Source organism: Colossoma macropomum, unplaced genomic scaffold, assembly GCF_904425465.1.
Source record: "Colossoma macropomum unplaced genomic scaffold, Colossoma_macropomum, whole genome shotgun sequence".
NCBI classification, from domain to species: Eukaryota; Metazoa; Chordata; class Actinopteri; order Characiformes; family Serrasalmidae; genus Colossoma; species Colossoma macropomum.
The window spans coordinates 6,826,498-6,847,015 of NW_023494789.1; the positions used below are offsets into that span (position 1 = coordinate 6,826,498).

The following is a 20,518-nucleotide window of genomic DNA, read 5'->3' on the forward strand; positions in this document are numbered from 1 at the left end:
GTTCCAAAAAAGTTGGGACAGAAGCATGTTTACCACTGTATTGCATCACTTCTTCGTTTAGCAACTCTCTGTAAGAGTTTGGAAACTGCGGAGACCTGTTTTCCAGTTCTTACCTTATACAGGATTTTAGCTGCTCAACAGTTCAGGGTCTCCTTCATCGTACTCCTCATTTCATAATGCTCCAAATGTTTTCAGTGGGTGACAGGTCTGGACTGCAGGCAGGCCAGTTTAGCACCCAGACTCTTTTACTACGGAGCCATGCTATTGTAATATGTGTAAAAATGTGGTTTGGTATTTTCTTGCTGAAATAAGCAAGGCTAGGGCTGGGTCATTCAGGACCTCTAACTGACGTAATCTCGCCCATGTCATTATTATTTTTTTTTTACATTTTCTTTATTCTGTTAGTCCTTTTCCCACTGTGTGTGTTCATGTACTGTCCTACATAGCATGTGCAGTCATGTGACTCCCACCCATTCAGTCTGCGACATGGAAGCAATATGGAGGAGATCTCAAACACAGAGCCATCTGAGCAGCTTGTACCAAAGAAAAATGCCATGTCTGTCATTTGGACACATTTTGGCTTTAGTGAAGAAGACACAGAACAAAAAGAAGTAAACTGTAAACACTGCGGAAAAACAGTTTCAGCAACCAAAGGTAATACCATCTATCTGTTTCAACATTTGGGGCAAAATCACGTTACTGAATATGAACAGTGCATCCTCGACAGAAGAAACACTGTGCCATTGCAAAAATATTTTTCCCAAACTGCGGTGCCCAACATGGACAAAACATTTTACAAAAAAGTAGCTGCTGAACTGAAATCTGTTCAACACCTTGGAGCCACATCTGACCTCCGGTCAAGTAGGACGATGGACCCATACTTGAGCCTTACTTTGCACTACATTTCTACTTTTCACATCGCATTATTTATTTGCAAGAGATACAAGTTATCTTCTTTTTTCTACATGGCAATATTTCAAATAATTTACTTTGTTTGCAAGAAATGCAATTTATTTTTTACTTTTTTAGGGAACTTGCTTTTTTACATTAAAACTAACCTTTTTTCATAAGACGTTTTCATTTCAAGTACACTTTGATTTTAATTGTTCAAAATATTTAATAAATAACCATAAACAGTGTATCTGTGTGTGTTTCCTTCAATTATTTTAAAATCACAAAGATATGCACTCTTTCATTACAAAAAATGACCCGGCTTTAATAGTTGAGCATGTTTACAGTACAAATCTTGTCAGTGAACTATGCGGGCAAAAAACAAACAATTAAAAAAACAAAGAAATAACTGTTCATTAATTGTAATCAAGGTAAAATGTTCAATTAATCGTGAGACTGATTTAAGGTTATATCGCCCAGCACTAAGCAAGGCCATCCCTGAAAAAGACATCTGTATGGCAGCATATGTTGCTCCAAAACTTGTATATTTAGTTCAGTATTAATGGTGCTTTCATATATGTGCAGGTTTGTTCTTTGTGTTTTAGAGTTTTACCTTGCATTTGTGGATGCAGCGACAAACTGTATTCACTGACAGTGGTTTTCAGAAGTGTTCCTGAGCCCATGCAGTGACATGATTCTGTAGTGACATGATTGCAAAAGACAGAATCATGTCTTTTGCAATCATGTCACTACAGAATCATGTCTTTTTTTTACGACCAGCCAGTATCGTTTTTCAGTCTTGTCACTTGCATACAGAGATTTCTCTGGATTCTCTGAATCTTTTAATGATGATGAAATCCCCAAGTTCTTTGTTTTTTTACATTGAGAATCAGTATTCTTATATTGTTGCACAGTCTTTCACAGAGTGATGAACGCCTCCCCAACTTTACTTCTGACAGACTCAGCCTCTCTGAGATGCTCTTTTAATACCCAATCATGTTACTGACCTGTTGCCAGTTAACCTAATTAGCTGTGAGATGTTCCACCAGGTGTTTTTTACAGGTGCATTACAAAACTTTACCAGTCTTTTGCTGCCACTGGCCCAACTTTTTTGAAACATGGCATCAAATTCAAAATGGGCACATGTTTAAAAAAAATAACATATTCTTTACAAAAAAATGTTTTTTATTAAAAAATTCTCAGTTTCAAAATTTGATATGTTGTCTTTGTACTATTTTTAGTTGTAGATAGGATTTAAATCATTTACACATCAGGAACTCAGAAAAAAACAGAAAAATAACGACAATACTAAGATTGTTCCCTAAAGAGGATATGATCTGACTTTTCACACATTTGGAATCCTATCTAGAAATGTACATCTAGGACAGGGGTGTCAAGTATCTGCAAAGGGCAGATGCAGATGCGGGTGCAAGTTTTTGTTCCAAACAAGAAGAGAACACGTGATTCCACTACTTTAGTCCTTAAACCACCGATTATGTGAGCTGGTGCTTTGTTGCAACGAAGACCTGCAGCCACACCAGCCCTTTGCACATAAGATTGGAAACCCCTGATCCAGGCATATTAATTAATTGAGTACTGGGTAAAATTTTGTTAACAAAATTATATAAATATCTGTAAAAGGGAAAGTTGTGGGACTATTGTTGGAAAAATAAAACATAAAATTTGTAATGCCAGTGTTCTGAATGTGCATAACGTAGCTACTAAAATAAAACTGTTTTGTATAAAAAATCCTTTGTGAATATTAAACCTACTATAAAGTTGTAATTTCAGTAAAAGAATTCCAAATCATCATCAATTAAAAGTGTCACATTATGTACATATAGCCCTTTAAAGAAACTTCTACTTCAGTTTATTCTACTTACATCCAGACCAGGCTTTCCAGAAGGACCGTCTGGGCCCCTTGGACCATGAGAACCCTGTTAAGAAAAATAAGTTCCTTAATATAGTCATAATTTTCTTTAAATGCAACCTCTATACCTTTTAAGTGATCTTGTACATTCATTTACTTATTCAACTGAAGTACAAAGTACCGACGTTCAAACTGGTCAGCAGGTGTGCTAGATATCAGCTATCTTAATCTCCTACCATAGATCCAGGATCACCCGCATCTCCTGGGGCTCCCTGTGCTCCAGTAGGGCCCTGCGAGACACACAGGGAACAGAAAACTTTGGTGCACTGCCAGCTGTCTAGATATAATATAAACTCCAAGAGAGGTCTTGAGATCTAGGTTACTGATAGATCTTGGACTTACTGGTGGACCTGCTGGTCCTGGATGTCCTCTTGGTCCTGGTTCACCCTAATAATTAAGAAATGAAGAGATAAATAATCCTTGAATGGCTTTTCAGGCCTGAGTGACAATTAATCACCAAGCTAAATTTGATATGTCCAAACAAAACAATGTCTGATTACAATAATCGAATTACTATCATTATTCAACGTAAAATTATTATCATCTTTACTGATTATAGCCACACCCATCTTACCGGAGATCCTGAGACTAATCCTGCCATCCCCAACTTGCTATCATGGAATCCTGAGGCCATCTGAGAGGGAAACTGACCCTGCAAAATAATACACTGGATTTTCTACCATTCAGTTGCAATACAGTCACTTTTATCTTGGCATTACTTGCTATATGCTGACAAACCGGATCCTTTAAATAAATTGCGTATTGCTGTTGTCAGAAGATCCTGCCTTCCGCCCAATGACAGCTGGGATAGGCTCCAGCACCCCACCGCGACCCAGAAGGATAAGCGGTTTAGATGATGTATGTATGTATGTTGTCAGAAGAAACCTTGTATCTCTAAAATGGTAACTTTACAGGAGAAGGAAAAAAACCTACTTTACTTTTAATGTAAGACAATGGAACCAGAGTTTTTTCTAAGTCATTTTGGGCAGTTTCTTTTGGTCCATTCTTCATGAAATTTACATACAATGTAAAGGGCAACAGGCTATGTTAAAACTGAAAAATTATAAAAATGGAGATGGTGAGGTTTTCTTCCAACAGCAGCGATATTTAAACAACATATTCAGGACTCTGACATTTAAGTTGTGTGCCACTTCCTGTGGCAGTTCTGCTGCACTTTTCTAATTGTCCCTGCCAGATGATAACTCCATGCTATGTTCCAAACCAAGACTATATAAAACAAACCAACACAAACTGCCGCCCGCAGTCATTTACCAAGTGATTTAGACACGTTTAATATGGTGTGAAAGGGAGGCTCTTGGCATATTTCAGAATAACACTGCAAGTTTCACAGCCTCACTTGTTTTTTAGCTGAACAAAATATGAAGGGCCTTGTATTCACAGTGTCTGTAGGCAATAAGAGAATACCCTACACTATGGCTACAGCTTATTTATAATACCACTTCCTGCAATCTTTTTGATTTATTTGTACTTATTCACAAATTCTATTTCAGCTGAGAGAATGCTAAGCACATTCAGCTGCCACTTCTCTGTGACTGTGTTGTTTGCTACAGTAGCGTTTGGAAACAATGTTTTCAGTAAAACAAAACAGGAAAATATATAAGACGATTCTAATATGCGAGACCTGTGCAACATCACAGTTTCAAATAATTAGTAGGAAACTATGAAGCTGTATGAGATGTAAACAGAATAATAAATTGTGGTAATGAGCTGTATATGATGACATGAAAGGACTCAGAAAACTGCACATCATCAAGAATGAAGTTAACATTAACTTGATATCCAGAATGTCTCATATTTCAGAAGTGACAATCAAATCTTGAGTCAGAAAACCTAACAATAATGAATGTAAATGGACAATTACAGTACATTATTTATCATTCAGTACATTTTTGTTGTTCCCTAAATACTTGAACTATTGAATACAGTATCTAAAGATACCTTCTGGTCACTAGTTTATAATGTATATATATTATTTTTTCTAAATGAACAAAACTTTAATATTAATATAAAAGTGATTCTAAACTTTTAAATGGAAATGAAAATGAATTGGCTTAGGTTTTATGTGTTTGTGTTCTATGTTTGTCATGATGGGAAAGGCACTATAAAAACAAAAATGTTGATACTGATGATAAAAATTAAATTATCCATTACAAAGAGGTAAAACACTCACCCCTGGCAATAAAGCCTGTCCTGCGGGACCAGATTCACCTGGTTTTCCTGGTATACCTGGTTCCCCATCAAAACCAGGAGGACCTGCCACACCCTTAATAGGAGAGAAGAGTGTCAGTGCAACAGTGCAACTGTTTCCAGTTTCCAATTTTCATCACCAACATCCATTGAGAGCAACAATGTCTGCACATTTCAAACAATTAGTATATATATGTATACATATACACACTGTCAGTTGTTCCAGCTTCCAACTCCTTCACCTTAGCTTCTCGCTCTCATTCATACATCTCTTAGATTTATGTGATAGCATAAGTTCGAGGGGAACTAGAGCTTCCACCTTGCTAACATAGCAACATACAGTGCGCGACCTGCACAATTACTTGATGATTTAAAGGGGCAAAATAGGAAAATGCTGTTAATAATTTATCATGTTCATATGTTATTAAAGCATTAACTTTAATATTCATATAAGTGAATCAGTGATCTAAAAGCAGTGTGTAAAGGATAAAATGATGATCTCAGTACATACTTTTCTTCCTTTAATGCCTTGATAGCCCAGACGTCCTTCTGGCCCTGGGGGGCCCTATTTGACAAAATATGAAAGAGAAAACTGGCATTTAATAGGGGAAAACATTTAAGAGAAGTTTTCCATACAGATTATTACAGAAAAATAGCAAATGTTAAATGAAACAAGTGAAGGGCCTGAAATGTTCTCACCATTGGTCCAGGTCGACCAGGAACACCCACAATCTGAAAAATAACATAGATAGAGTTAAAATGTGCAGCACTTGGAGAGCTACAGCCAATTTACCATCTATTCTTCTTACAGAATTTAATTATTCTCCTCATACTCACATAAGGAATATCACCTGGTTCTCCCTTTTGACCCTTAAAATAAATATCAAAAGAGTAATTTTCAGCTAAAGGTAACATGTAGCATTAACAATAGCATACATAAAAAACAAGATTTTGGAATTCACATACCTTGAACGCTAGTATCTCTGAAAAAAAAAAAGCAAATGGAAAGTTTAGAAAAATAAGACACATATATTCCATCAATGAGTGAAATAAAACAAGTCACTACAGCAGATGTTGCAAAAGATGGTCTGATTATTGTGTCATTCCTCAGGAAATAGCTGGTTAAAGCTGGGGATTGTGTAGGGCAGACCATTCTTGGAGAGTTATAAATCTAGAGTCTAGATTTATCTACAATCTAGAATCTAGAACATTCTTGAGCATTCTTGAACCCCTTAACCTGCAGCCTTCTTATGGAATTATTATTCTTCAGACTTATTATTAATTAATTAATATGAATTGATTTTTAACTAGTACAGATAGCACAATACCACGTTTTCTTTTCTAAGCATTTCACTTAAAGCAACAGTTCTGTGAAAAATAAAATTTACACAATTTTCCATTTACTCCAGATGTAATTAACCAGCCAAGACATGTTTGAAAGTTTTAAATTCAAGACAAGTAATTATTTGTAAATAGAACAACAGAATCACAAATGTAATCTAGTGCCCATATGCCTTGTGGTGTGTGTGTGCACACAAAGAGTCAAAATCCAGCACAACACCTGCTGTCTAAAATGGCTGTCCACAGTGTTCCGCTATACAGTAAATTCCTGTTCCTTTTTATAATTCACAGTAAGTCGTGCAGTGTCCTAAACGCATAAATAAGTCTGTGTGACCTTGACTGACAGACGTTTTGGGGATGTATTTACAGAAAGGATTTGGGTGACTTCCAGTGTTTGCAAGCAACGTTACAACTTTGACATTAAAACAATATTAAAAGAGGTTATTTATATTGTAATACTGTACAGTGGGTAAAGAGTATCTAGACTGGATGGCAGAGGGAACAAGGCTTTTGCTAAACAAGCTCTTCTGTACCTTAATGGCTACACCCACACTGTAAAAAAAATTTTATAATATTGGTGATATCAAAAAATTTGGGTTAATTCAATTTCGAACAGAACAAAAATCTGTTTCGTGCCATGTCAACTTCAAAAACTAAAAATTTTAAGGCAGCCCAGACATTAACTTTTTAAAATTAAAACTCAAACTTAAAACTTAAAATTAAAACATTTTTTTGTAGTGCAGAGGGAAGTAAAGTGAAGTGACAACACAGACACTACAATTGTGCATGCTTTCTGGATCGAGGCAGATGATTCCTACCCCACTGGGAGAAATACAGTGCTATTTTAGGCTAGACTTACAGGAGTGACTCTCTTTTTTTTTTAAATATAATATCCGATCCAGCATTTTCTGTTGATGGGTGCAATGAGGAACTGACGTGCTGGAATAGATATGAATACCTTTGAAGATTAAGGTGTTAACCGGATTTATTGTTTTAGATAAGTGCTGAGACTAAACTCTCAAGCAGGGTCTGGCAGCCACGCCACAGGGACTGGTTATTTGCAGGGTCTGACTGGTTAGGGTTAGAACTAGGTGTGGGGTCGATTAAGTGGATCAGGTTCGGAAATTTGTGGTTCAAACTGGGCTCTGCAGTAAGGTAGCTCTCCAGGACCAGGTTTGGAGACTAGTGATATAGGGTAAAGTTGCTTTCTGGGAGGATTTAAAACTTAACTCAATGCTGCCCTCTAGGGGGCACCTTGAGTGTCGCTCACCAATGCGTCCCCGAGCACTGGCGAATTTCTCACACACGGGGCAGCACTCTCCCTCTGGAATGGTGAGCTGCTCACAGCCCATCAGCTCCTCACAGCGGATCTCCTCACAGATGACCCGGCCCTTATCACACACACACAGTCTGCATGGCTCCGGCTTCCAGATGTCGTTGTCCAAATACGTCACACCTTCCTCTATACAGCTGTTTTTGTCCTCTGGGATGAGAAAGTAAGAGAGAAGTACAGTCAGATGACAGAAATGTAGATAAAGTGCACTGAAAATGAAAACCTCTGTAGTATTTTATTAAGATTTTGTAAACCTTATGTCACTGGCCTGAGATGTAGCCTATGATCCCATGCAGCAATTCTCAAAATGCTTGCAGTGCTTAATTTATATGATATATTTTATTGAAGTAGAATTCAGCATAATTTTCAAAGGTTTTGAAATCATTAAGATACACAAAGTCAGTCAGAGTGGTTTGACGTGAAATGTTGCATTCTAGAAAAACTTGCCCAGTTAGAATTGTTTACAGTGGTGGTGATAGAAACTATATATCTGAAGCATTTAATACAACTAAAAACTACCACACAGAAAGCTTTTACATAAAATATCTTGCCTACATCCTCAAGCATTGTTTTTTTATAGTTTTGAGATCAGCTTTCAGACTGTTTTCCATCCTAAAACATACTATAAGCCACTCATGCTGGACGGCGTTCATTGTAAGGCAAAACAGTAATTAATATTTTGTGTAAAAAAGACATGTGCAGGGTTCACTGGCCATTTTGGAATGTAAATAAAGTGGCTACATCTGTGCTGTTTTTATCACCACTGCTGTAAGGAAATCAACAAGTCGATAAATGTCTCTACAAAGAAACCATTTCAAACCACTTGGAATAACTTTAACTTTGTTTACATCTTAACCACTGAATTACGCAATAATTTTGAATAATTACTGGAATTCCCCTTTAGGTTTGGGTAGGTGACTTTTAAAATGAAGGATTCTACACATCACTATGACTAATTAATAATAAAAGGATTACATAAAAAGCATTTAGTCTATGAAAACATGTAGTGCTGCACTTATTGTTATACGATTTCAAGCTTTCCAAGAAAGATGCAAGCCAGTTTTCAATATTATCTGATACAACAGACATGCTCTTTTTAAAACTAGGAGAGCCCATACTAGGATCAACATTAAGTCCAACACCACTGAGTAACCACAAGAGGGCACTCAGGAATCAAGGACACTGACTCATCTAATGCCTCGTCTGCAGCTTCATCTGTACTTAGTGGTTACGGTAAGGATTAATGTACAAAAAGGTGGTCTATAATCAGGGCTTAGGTTAAATATCGTCTTTCAGAGCAGCTGGTAAGCTTATTTCTTACACATGTTCCTGCTCAGAGGGAAGCTATTTTAGAATACTGAGATGAGGGCTGTCCAACAAGTCTACATACAATAAAGTCTTTAAAAACTGTGCAGCTGACCATTTAACATTACATATTTTAATTCAGTTAACACTGTACATTCAGTATTTTGTGTATTTTGTAAAATGTCCTTATTTGTACAGAAAATGTCCCTGAATGTCAATCATTAAGGGCAAAAATGATTGTTTCCTCCTCTAGAATGCATGAAAATTCCTATCACAATATATGTAAACCAAAATTATCAGCTTTTTTTTGGTACTGCCACAGCATTGCAAAAATATACAGAAAATGTTTAAACAGCACTAAAATTCACAAGAATCATTTTACCAGACATATTACATACAGCTTTTTAATGAGCATGTCATATTTCTTTACTACGTAGCCTTACTGTTTACTGTTTGGACTATAACTCTGTAAATATATGTGTTTGTGGTGTGTATTTTGCAGGGAGCTTTATATTACTGAAAACAGTGAGTTCAAACTTTTGAATGATATCACTGGGTTTTACTGGGTGGTTAAAGTTAAATGGGGCAATGTTTTAGGTAACACACAGACCCTGAATGACAAAGTCATTATTTTATGCTATTTAATTTTCTCCATTTTCTTTCGCTCCTTTAGAGAGCATCACTGAAATAAACAGGAGCTTTTTAAAGTGTCCCAAATTACCTCAATCTACCCTACTGCAGTATATCATTAGAACTGGTAACTGTCCTATCCCTTGAGCCTGGTTATGACTACCTGACAGAGTGCAAGACTCAGGAAAGTAATCCAAGGTTGTTTGCTCTTTCTATCCCTCATCCTTCCATCTTTAAATCAGCACCCAAATCATCCGCCACACCCTGTAATTAACGTCTGCAGCTGGTGATCCAGCCATACTGCCACTGTGAGCTCAGTAATTCAGGACAGCATGCTCCCTATAGAGAACCACATCAAAGCTTCAGCCATTCAGAACAGCATTGAGCCTTTGCCTTTAAAAGGGGTTTGCCAAGAGGGGGCAGTTAAGAGCCCAAGTATATGACTGACCTGTGAGTGTTGTAACTTACTATGACTGTACTGAGTCAGTCCTTAGTGGCTATTGTGGGGATTAATGTATTACATTCTTAAGAGGAAAAACATACTTTATATTTTCATTTACACCTTCAAAGTAGGACTGAACAATATGGATAATATCTAATTGCAATTTTAAAGACCAATATTGTGACTGCAATTTAAATTGTGATTTATAGATTGTATTTTCTATAAAATGAGGGCTGTTTTTGGCAAGATGACCAGCACATTCACTTATTTCTGGCTTAAGGCTTGAACGCTGAAGGTGGTTGCTTCTGATTGATCTAACACAGGGGTCGACAACATGTGGTCTTTTACAGCCCTGTTGCGGCTCCACAGCAGAACTAGATTTTTAGGTATAATAAAATAATCCTCCTTTGCAGTAAAACAAAACTCAGCTCATTCGCCAGCTTCTTGTTAGAATTTTCCCGTTCCACCTTAAATGCAGCAGTTACATTCTGGCGCCATTTAAGGTGGAACGGAAAAATTCAAAAAAGAAGCTGGCGAACGAGAAGCTGAATTCAGCCTTGTAAAAAGTCGAACATTGAGACGTTTTACAAGAAACTATTTTACTTTTGTGGAAAAGTTTCCTGACAGAGATGCGAGAAAAGCAGCTATAGCTGAGCTAAAGCTTAAAGCAGAGCAAAGTCTACATTTTTGTATATATTTTTTATCCTACACTAGGACATCAGCACATAATGAGACATATTTACAGCCCAGATGGTAAAATGGACATAAAACGTTGTGGCTCCCAGGGTGGTTGGATCTTTCTTGAAAGGACAAAATGGCTCTTGTTAACATTTGAGTTGCGACCCCTGAGCTAACTTATTTACAGGAGGTTCACAAGCTTCATGTTATTAGGTTAAATGTCAAAACTTAAAGACAACATTGTTGATATGTAGCCTATAATAAAAATTGCATGTCTTGCGATTTTAAAAGATGCACTCTTTTAAATTGCAATTTGTATATAAAATGATTCATGTTTTAGCACTAATTCTATTTTTCTATTTTTCTCTTACCAATGAGCTGAGTTCCCATGCATTTATATTTATTATTAAAACATCTAAACAAACTCATATCAATATAAAGTGAAACCGCCCACAACTGTGCTAATTTGTTTAATACTAATTAATAATGCTGAGAGTTAGAGATTTAAAAAACAATGAATTATTCAGACTTTAGATATTTACAAGGATTATAGTGTTTTCTATTAGGAGATGGCTCTTAAATTCAATAAAATAATACATTTTTTAAGGTTTTTTAATCTTTTTTATTTCTTTTAAAGTTAAATTAAAACATTTAAATTTGTTGTATATTTAATTTTTAAATAAACAACACATTCAAAAAATGCTGTCCCATGCTTTTGTGTCAAAAAGTTTAGGTCCATAGGCGGAGCCTTATTTTAGCCACACCCCTGCATTTTAGAGCAGGAAGTGAGCCTGCATCCCTGTCCCTCGATGCCACATGGTAAGCAGTTAGAACACATTGTTTTGAAGTAAATGTGTCCCAAAGTCTGAAGATCAGTGTGTAACATTAAGAACTGTCACTACTGACACTGTCACTGCTATTTTCTTCAGTTAAAACATTTTTTGTTTGTTTTAACAAAAATATTGTGTCTACAACTGTTCAAAGCTGAGTTTTCTAATCATATACTGGCTAGCGTTTTGAGTTTTGCTCAAAAAAAGAGCTAAAATTGTCACTACTGGAACATTTGGTTTCATTGGTGTTATGATTGTTGTGGTAGTGACAAACTGGATTGTTCAATCATTTGTTTTAAATAAACATAATAAAGGCCATTCAAAGCAAAAATATTCTAGTTTAAAGTCCACGTCAGTTAAAAGACCAAAATATAAAACTATAAGTATGCCCATATGTAAGTATCTTTAAGTGTAGACACACATTTTTACTTTCAATCAAGTATATTTTTGACTTCCACTTTTAACTTTAGATTTGGTCAAAATACTCATATTTTCACTTATGTATAATTTCTCTGTACTTGTTACACCCCTTTAATAAGTAAGTGATAAACACACGTTAAGTTCAGAGGATCTTATATATACATATATAAAAATATATACATTTAAAAAGTGAAGAGTGAAGCAATCGTTTCTGGTGATGTATCTTGTTGATATTCCTGCCAATTTCTAGATACATACTTGTTAAAAACTCTTTTAGCTGCTAATTTTTCATAATTAGAAAACAGATGGCAGCAGACCCTCCTACAAAACAACAATGGATCAAGTTACACAGATCCAAGGTTGACATGATTGACCAAAATAGGAAAATGGGAAGATACTGGGAAAATAGATTATGATCACAATTTGACATACGAACACTAATTGCTTTATGTTATTATGATCTTCATTGTAATGACAAGGGTAAAAATAATGTAGGAAGGCTAAAATATTCAAGATGTAGAAAAGATAAAACATTCATTTGGGTTCTGAATCTACTGTGACCCATATAATTAGCTATCTGTGGTAATCTATGAGTTATTAAAGGGAGAACAGTGGTTCAGTGGTTCATATTAGTGTTGAAATATTAGTCTAAACAGTATTTAACTGTCTCTTTCCCTGTAAGCAGACGCTCAAAGCGCCACAGAATACCTCTGTCCCAGTCACGGCAACCAACCAATATAGACCCTTCAAACTAGGGCTGGGCGATATGGCCAAAAATGTCGATATCGATACATACCGCAATAAATGTCAAATCATTAGTTTGAAGGCTGATTTCCGCTCCTGAGTGTTCAATTGCTGTTTTAAACTATCCTTTATGGTCAGAACATGACAAACACACATAAATCTGTCATGAGACAGTGGGAAAAAGTTTCTGGTTAGCTGTTTTTACCACCTGGAAAAGCTTGGCCACAATTTTTGTAATAGTCATAATTAAAGAAAGAAACATTATTTTAGCTGTCTGGTGACGAGTGCTAAAATGTTTACTTTCTCAACAACATCAGCTTATGGATCACACTGCCTTACTGACATCACTCCTACCACATCAGAGCATATCACAGTATTCAAACACCAGCTAGCAGATATCTGGGTTTCTCTATTCTATCATAGTAGTTTGAGGGGTGAACCTCAATATATCTGATGCTCTCTGTGTAAAAGCTTTAACTGCAGTGTGATTCTCTCGCACCAGACAAACAGAGTCCTTCTTTTAGGTACATTTAAACTGAATTCAGTGCTTTTTTTGTCTTGTCTGATCTACAGTAACATCCATTCGCCGTGTTGTGTGAGTGATAGAGCGCTGCTTCAAGTTAAAAAGCTGCTAAAAACAGCTAGCCTGGGAATCTAGCATTCTCCCTCTCTCCAAAGCCACACAGCTTCCTCAGTTTGCTTTCGTTTAAATCAGTGCAGTGCTCTTTTACTTTCGTTGCTTAGGGATGCACTAATACTAAAACATGACTGAGCGCTGTAATAGTTGTGAGGATCAGACGTGATTTATCGCTGCTAAAGCTTGTTAGCATGTTAGGATAGAAGTGAGATCGCTGTAGGCCAGTAGAGTTACGCCACTTATCTCATCACTCGCACTTGGGCACAGGAGAACAGATCGCCGATTGCTCCGAACAGGGAATGTATAACTCCACATTTCGGACGTTGCTAAAGTATATTTGGCGACTCATTTCACTCCTTGACACTTGATTTAACATTAAGCCCTAACCAAGCCAAAGTAGGCATTATTTTGCATTGAAGTCCATGTAGTTAATGAATAATAAGTCTTTGTATGTAATAAGCTCTGCGAAGGACTGGCGACCTGTCCAGGGTGTATCGTGCCTTCCGCCCAATGACAGCTGGGATAGGCTCCAGCACCCCACCGTGACCCAGAAGGATAAGCGGTTTAGATGATGTATGTATGTATGTATGTAATAAGCTTGGAATGTTAAGGGGTTAATCCAGAGGGGTAGGATAAAGAGGTTGGCAAATAGCATGATATTCTGTCAGAGGGGGGATGCAAGACGATACCATCCCCCTGCATGCCCCCTCTAATCGAACCCTGCCTATAGAGAACAAAATCAAACCTCAAGTTAGCAATCTCCCATTAATTCAGCTCCCTCGAGATTACAAAAAAGGATCTATCCTATGCAGAACTGCAAATAAGATTCGCCCCAATTAAAACGACACCTTTTCTTCACAGTATCGTGTCAAAGATCTGTAAAATGAAATACCTTCTTCACAACTGCTAGGTCCCCATAAATACTGAATTATGTACAACAGAAATATATCGACAGACATTACACCACATGTTACATTCTGAATCACTTCTACGCAACAGAAAAAGTCTTAATTAAAGATTTACAGTTTCTCTCTGTTAATGATAGGGCAGTAATATCAGGGAGGCAGCTTACAACACTCTGAAGCATGCTGAACTTTCAGTGTGTGAAAGTGAGCCTTTGGCCTTTTGTTCATAGATTATAGCGCTCTCACCACAAACATCCTGATGCCAGAAGCGTATAATTCATGGTTTCATAAAAACTCACAAACAGAGGAAGATGACAGCCTGGCGTTCTCCCTGTCTCTTTTTAAACATGTAAGCTGTGTTTGTCTGTGATTTTAAGGCTCATCGCCAGACGCTGATACTCTCAGACTGATGGCCGTGCGCGCTCAGACGACAGATCAGAGAGTAAATCGAGGTGATTATATACTATGCTTGTCTCAGCAGATGCTCAAGGGGGGTCTTGCTGTCATCAAATAATAATGAGCTACACATAGCTGTGCCAAAAGTGGGTGCTTTTGTTGTTGGATTCTAGATACAAGAAACTGTACAATCTCTGGGGGCTTCGGTGACTAATTTAGGAGGGATTGTTTAGCGGAGATTATTTTCTAAGTGCAGTTAGAGACGTTCCAAATGTGGCAGTGTGATAATGACTGAGCGGAAACAGGAGAACCATATGGAAGTTCTCTTGGAGCCACTGTGGGTTTGCTTAACAGAGAAGGTCTTTAGCCCCTTTTACCAACCCACTCTGTCTCTTTGATACGTTCAGTGCTGCCTACAGTGAGGTCAGATCAGAGGAGACCTCACACGAAATAGAACTGAAGTGGGAAAGAAAAGATTAATAAAGGATTATTCCTGCATTTTACATCTTAATCTGGAAACTTTGTCGAATAAGGTCCATTATTAAAGACAATCATTTTGATGACTTCTTTCCCTTAAAATGAAAGCTAATGGGCAGTTGCTTTAGCACTTGTCCATTTTCTCCTATTATATTTTGTGTCAGCAGTTTGTCTGTTCTTGTCTGTTCTGCATTGAAATTATTGTTTGTGGTAATCAATCATATGCTACCCATGAGGCACATAGAGATAAGATTAAAAATGTTGGCGTTCTCCTTTAAATCTTTATTTGTAGCCCATCACTAACAATTTAAACCTATATTCTATCCATACAGTAAGTAGATAAAATGTCAACACACTAGTTATAAGTACAATAATTGCACATGGACACAATACTGTGCAAAAGTCAGAGATCACCCTTCATCAAATTTCCAGTCAAAATAGCCGTTGAGTGCAAGTTATTCATTTTCAGTGTCCAGAAAAGAAGCAGAGAACATATTTAACAGAAACTTAAATAGAAGCCTCAACAAGTAAACATAACTAAAAACAACTTTTCAGTATTTAGTGACACCTCCAAAATTCAGTCTAGAAAGTTGGTCACATTTTCTGCTTCTCACAATCCAAATAATCCCAAACACATTCAGTGATGTTGAGTTCTGGACTCTGAGGTGGTCAGTCCATTGTTCTGAGAAGACTTGCAGCTTTGTTTAATTTGCAAATGTTCTTCTTTTTTGTCTATTTCCTTTTCTCAGTATTTCCTTTTTGACAGCTACACATCCTTTTAGACAGTGTTGAGTTGTCTTCTCACAGTGGAAAGATGGACAGAAACTCCTGTGGATGTTTTCAGATCTGAAGTAAGAGTGGAGCTTGATTTTCTCCTTTCTCTCAAAGATTAAAGCGCGAAGTGCTGTTTATTCAATGGTGACAGTTTTTGTGTCTACCAGGTCTTGCACTAGTGTTAGGAGCCTTATTTCCTCCGTATTATTTGGTCATTCAATGTCCATTTTGACTGGAATGCCCTGATAAATAACCTGACGCCCTGATTAAACATATATCCGAAAGCCACCTGCTGTAGTCGACCTAAAGCATATCTGAACCAGCGTCTTTTTCTGGGGAAAAAAAAAGAAAACTACAAGTACCAATTTAGTGGGAGAGCACAGACGTTATTTTAGGCAAACCACAGAAGCCTCTATTATACGTTCAGCTTAACTTCTGCTTTGCGGGCAACTTTTATTTCTGTCAGAAAGAGAGGACACACCCTCTGTCTGGAGCTTAACATAAATATCCTCAACATTTTGGAGTATACATTAAATATATATTAAAAGCAATATAGTTAAGAGCTAAGCAACTGTCTTACTGCCCTATGTACCATATGACACACCTCAGACATGACACAGTTTATTGATGCCTATGATTGACAGTTTCCTGCCCCTCATAAAACATTACAAGCAGGATTACGCGACAGTCGTGACGTTTTTCTGTCAGGCATAATTACCAAGCGAAGGCATTCCTGATACTCTGAGCTCATTACTGATTTCACACCACAGCAAGCAGGGATTTAACACTGATCCCTCTATAAAATTAAAAGCACAGCACAGAAGAGCGCTTGACTATGACAGTCAGTTAGTTTTGATTTCCTGTCATGTCACAAGAATCAGTGGGTTAATATGACATTAGTGCACATAAGTGACTTCAGCATAAATTCACACAGTACACTGTATGACAGGGTGTGCCCTGACACTGTCCTTTGGGAAGCATGCTGACCAAAATTGGTGGCCCACAGCAGTCACTGTGAAACCCTCACATCATTAAACACAGGGCCATGTGAAACCTCTCATTCTCCGTAGAAGCTCGCTCTCAAATAGCACCGAGCTGCAGGCTGGGATAGATGGAAAACTGCTTTCTTCAGAGAACCATTTTGGAAGCAACATTTTCAGAAGCGTCTCTGCGAATAAACATTTGTCTCAGCAAAAGCCTCAGCCAGTCATGGCATTTGGACAGCCCCTCCTAGTAAAACACTTTAAATCATAATGGTTTTTAAAAATAAATGAATTCCCAATCCTGAAGTGTGGTGCTATTTTCAGATCCTGCTGGGTAACTTCCTGTGTGGTGGCACTTCACAACTTAGTTGGATGGGATGTGTGTACCTGAGGCAAATTCAGTAAAAATATTAGCCTGAAAGCCACAGATTTGATTTAGAACATAAATAAAGCAGCATAAACATAACATGTGCACATAAAAAGGAGCAGTAAAGGTACCTGTGATCTAAACACGTGTAATGTCATGATGTCACTTCTTGCTGGCATGATAAATATGAAGAATTATGTTCTAAGGGCCCAAGAAATACGGGGCCTGCATCAATAAAACAGGAACTAAATACAAAGTTTTATTTGGGAAATTTATACACAGCAGAAACCTCAATGTTGAATTAACGCCTACGGTGTTTATATGTGTCCAGCTGGATACAAATAGACATTGTAGGAGAGAAGTTAACACTGAAGAAGGAGAGTTTCTGTGTAAGTCAGTTGTTGCGATGGAGTCATTCAGTGTGGTTTGATGTGAAATAGTCCACTGTAAATAGACTTACTGACTCTTCTTTACAGTGGTAGTGATGGGCATGTGACGTCCACAATGCAAATATCCATTTTATTGACAATCCAAAAATGACCAGCCAACCTATACATGTTTCTATATGTAACACAGATAATGGTAAATAGTGGTAAATCCGAAAATATGTTTTCTTTGAGGACTATTTTTCCTTACAACACACAGCATGTGCCTCTCCACTATTAATACAGTTTAAAAAATATATTAAGGCCAAAACTGTCACTCAAAGCTATTGTCAACAACGTCTAAGACATAAGCCAGCATATTCCTAACTATTTAATGTTGTAACTTTCTCTTCGGACGTCTGGTTCCTACCACCACCACTGTGAACAATTCTGACTAGGCAAGTTTCTCAACAATGGTGTACTTCACATTAACCCCAAACCAAACTGCATTATTTACATCTCAGTGGTTTAATTATTCTGATATTTTTAAAAAATCACTGGAGTTTCCCTTTAATCCATCAACTGTAAGTGTTAATGTCCTCACAGTAGGTATTAATTTACTGAGGATTTTGCTGAACTGAATACATCACACAGTTTCTTATAAAACATCATGATCAGTGACTTCAAATCCTGAATTGGATTTCAAGTTGTGTCCTGAAGTCACACAAACAACATTTCCAACATCTGAACACCTACAGTGCCGACTAAGCACCTACAATTAACTCTTCTGGCGTATAATTAACTCTAAAACTGTGTTATTAACAACCATAGTTATTGGTTGACACAAATAAACACTAGGCTGTTAATTCAACACTATAAAAACCCATAGAATACAGTGATGAGGGTCTCTACCAACAAAGCCCTGAGTCATATTTGGAGCTAAGCTAACGCTTTAATAAAGGTCACACAGTAAAAGTCCACAGAGAACTGGAGGTCTATGCTCATGTCACTGAAAAAGACACCTGAGCCAAGACCTGTGACGTAGTCCAGGTGTGACTTCACTGGTCATTATTTAATTGTCCAGCGTTTAACAATTCTGCAGCATCATTAAATTCAAGTCCGTGTGTAAAACAGCGCGTCATTTACCTCAAATCACAGTATCCGAGGAGTCACTCACCGGTCTTAGGAGCATCCTGGCATGTCACGAGCGATACCTGGACCACGGCGAGCACGAGCCACACGCTTATCCTGAGAGTCCCGGTCATTTTCACCACAGCAGTCCGCCGGGGTCCAGCGGAGTGGGCAGGAGGGGTCACCGGCTATCGTTTACCGGCGTCAGGTCTTTAGCATCCAGAAGCTGTGCCCCCTCTAAACCGAGAACTGTGCAGCCACCAGCCAGGCTCTGCCACTGGTGCGCGCTCGTGGCAGCTCGTGCAGGCGTGGCCCGCCCACTTCTGCCCTCGAGGCCTTTCATCAGGCAGCTAAGGCTAAAATAGCATCTGGAGGAAAATAGCTTGTGGAGAAACACGAGTCATGAAATCTGACAAAATGAGAAAATTAAGGCTGCTCACCTTAAAAAGATGGTTCTTTAGGGGTTCTTGAGTTCTGTATAGAACCATTTCATGCCTAAATTGTTCTTGGCACCAAAAAGAGTTCTGCTATTGTTATGTTGCTATGTCAAGCTTGAAACAATAGAAGAACCCTGTTCTGGTGCTATATAGAATCATGGACAACAGTCTGAAGAACCATTTCACCTTGCAAAGAACCATTTAAGCACGAAATGGTCCTATATAGAACTCATGGATCTACATAGAACCATTGCCTTTACTCTAGGACCTATCTTTTTAAAATGTGTATATCGAAGTTATAAAGGAGCAACATTACGAAATTATCAAAATATCACATATTGTAAAGTGGCGTTTTAGCCAGCTAATTTTCTTTAAGACACAAAGTTTATAGTATTTGACTAAATTATTAGGCGGTTCACCTTTGAAAACTTTTAATCTTGGCTCAGGCTTAAAGAACAGAACTTTTTGTATAATTCAGTCATTCAACGTGGTTTGATGTGAAATGGTTAATTGTAGAGAAACGTACCAAATCAACGTTATTTATAATGGTGGCAATTAGGAACCAGGGGTCGCAAAACGCGCATATAGCAATTTTATTTTGCTATCCAAAATGGCCACATACACATTTTGATCTTTCATATATCGCTGCTGTTGGAACGAAACCTTATATCTCCAAAATGATAACTTTACAAGAGAAGGAAAAACCTGCTTTACTTTTAATGTAAGTTGATGGAACCAGACTTCCGAGTCATTTTGGCCCATTTCTGTTTGTCCATTCATCATGTAATTTACACAGAATGTAAAGGGCCACAGACTTTTTCAAATTATGTCAAAAACTGAAAAAGAACAAAAATGGAGATACAAGGTTTTGTTCCGACAGCAGCAAAATGTTGGTAATCACTGAAAACAAATAATAAATAGTTTTCTTTGGGGACCAAAGGCCAAAACTTTATCGCAGAACTATTTATCTACAAAACTGGTGCATCAGGCAACATATTCAAAACAAGTTAATGTGAAAGCTTTTTGTGAGGTAGCTTTTAGAGGCATTGAACACCCCTTCTGAAAAAACTCATATAAGTCAAGTGTTTCTGTTGGTTCCTAATAGTTTTGTAATGTGTTTTGGCTAACAGGTGACCAGTGGCTGATTCTAAATGCATTTGATGGTTCAATCATGCACGTCACTTCAGACCTCTGAATGGCTTTATTTACATCTTAACCATTAAATTATGCAGAAATTTTGAAAAATTAGTTGCACTTTATGTTAAATATGCCTCACAGTTGATCAAATGGCTTC

The 20,518-nt window shown here is 37.4% G+C and overlaps 1 protein-coding gene across 1 annotated transcript in view; it reads right to left on the minus strand.

Annotated features, from left to right (window-relative positions):
• Positions 1–19,076, minus strand: part of col5a2b (collagen, type V, alpha 2b) — a 43,997-nt gene extending 24,921 nt beyond the window's left edge. The window contains exons 1-11 of the mRNA XM_036569904.1: positions 18,834–19,076; positions 7,641–7,853; positions 5,996–6,012; positions 5,867–5,899; positions 5,729–5,761; positions 5,541–5,594; positions 5,013–5,105; positions 3,396–3,473; positions 3,164–3,208; positions 2,998–3,051; positions 2,775–2,828 (exon numbers count right to left, since the gene is read on the minus strand). Of these exons, the coding sequence (XP_036425797.1) occupies positions 2,775–2,828; positions 2,998–3,051; positions 3,164–3,208; positions 3,396–3,473; positions 5,013–5,105; positions 5,541–5,594; positions 5,729–5,761; positions 5,867–5,899; positions 5,996–6,012; positions 7,641–7,853; positions 18,834–18,921 (762 nt within the window). The 5' untranslated portion in view covers positions 18,922–19,076. The remainder of the gene's footprint in view (positions 1–2,774; positions 2,829–2,997; positions 3,052–3,163; positions 3,209–3,395; positions 3,474–5,012; positions 5,106–5,540; positions 5,595–5,728; positions 5,762–5,866; positions 5,900–5,995; positions 6,013–7,640; positions 7,854–18,833) is intronic.
• Between the last annotated feature and the right edge of the window lie 1,442 nt (positions 19,077–20,518).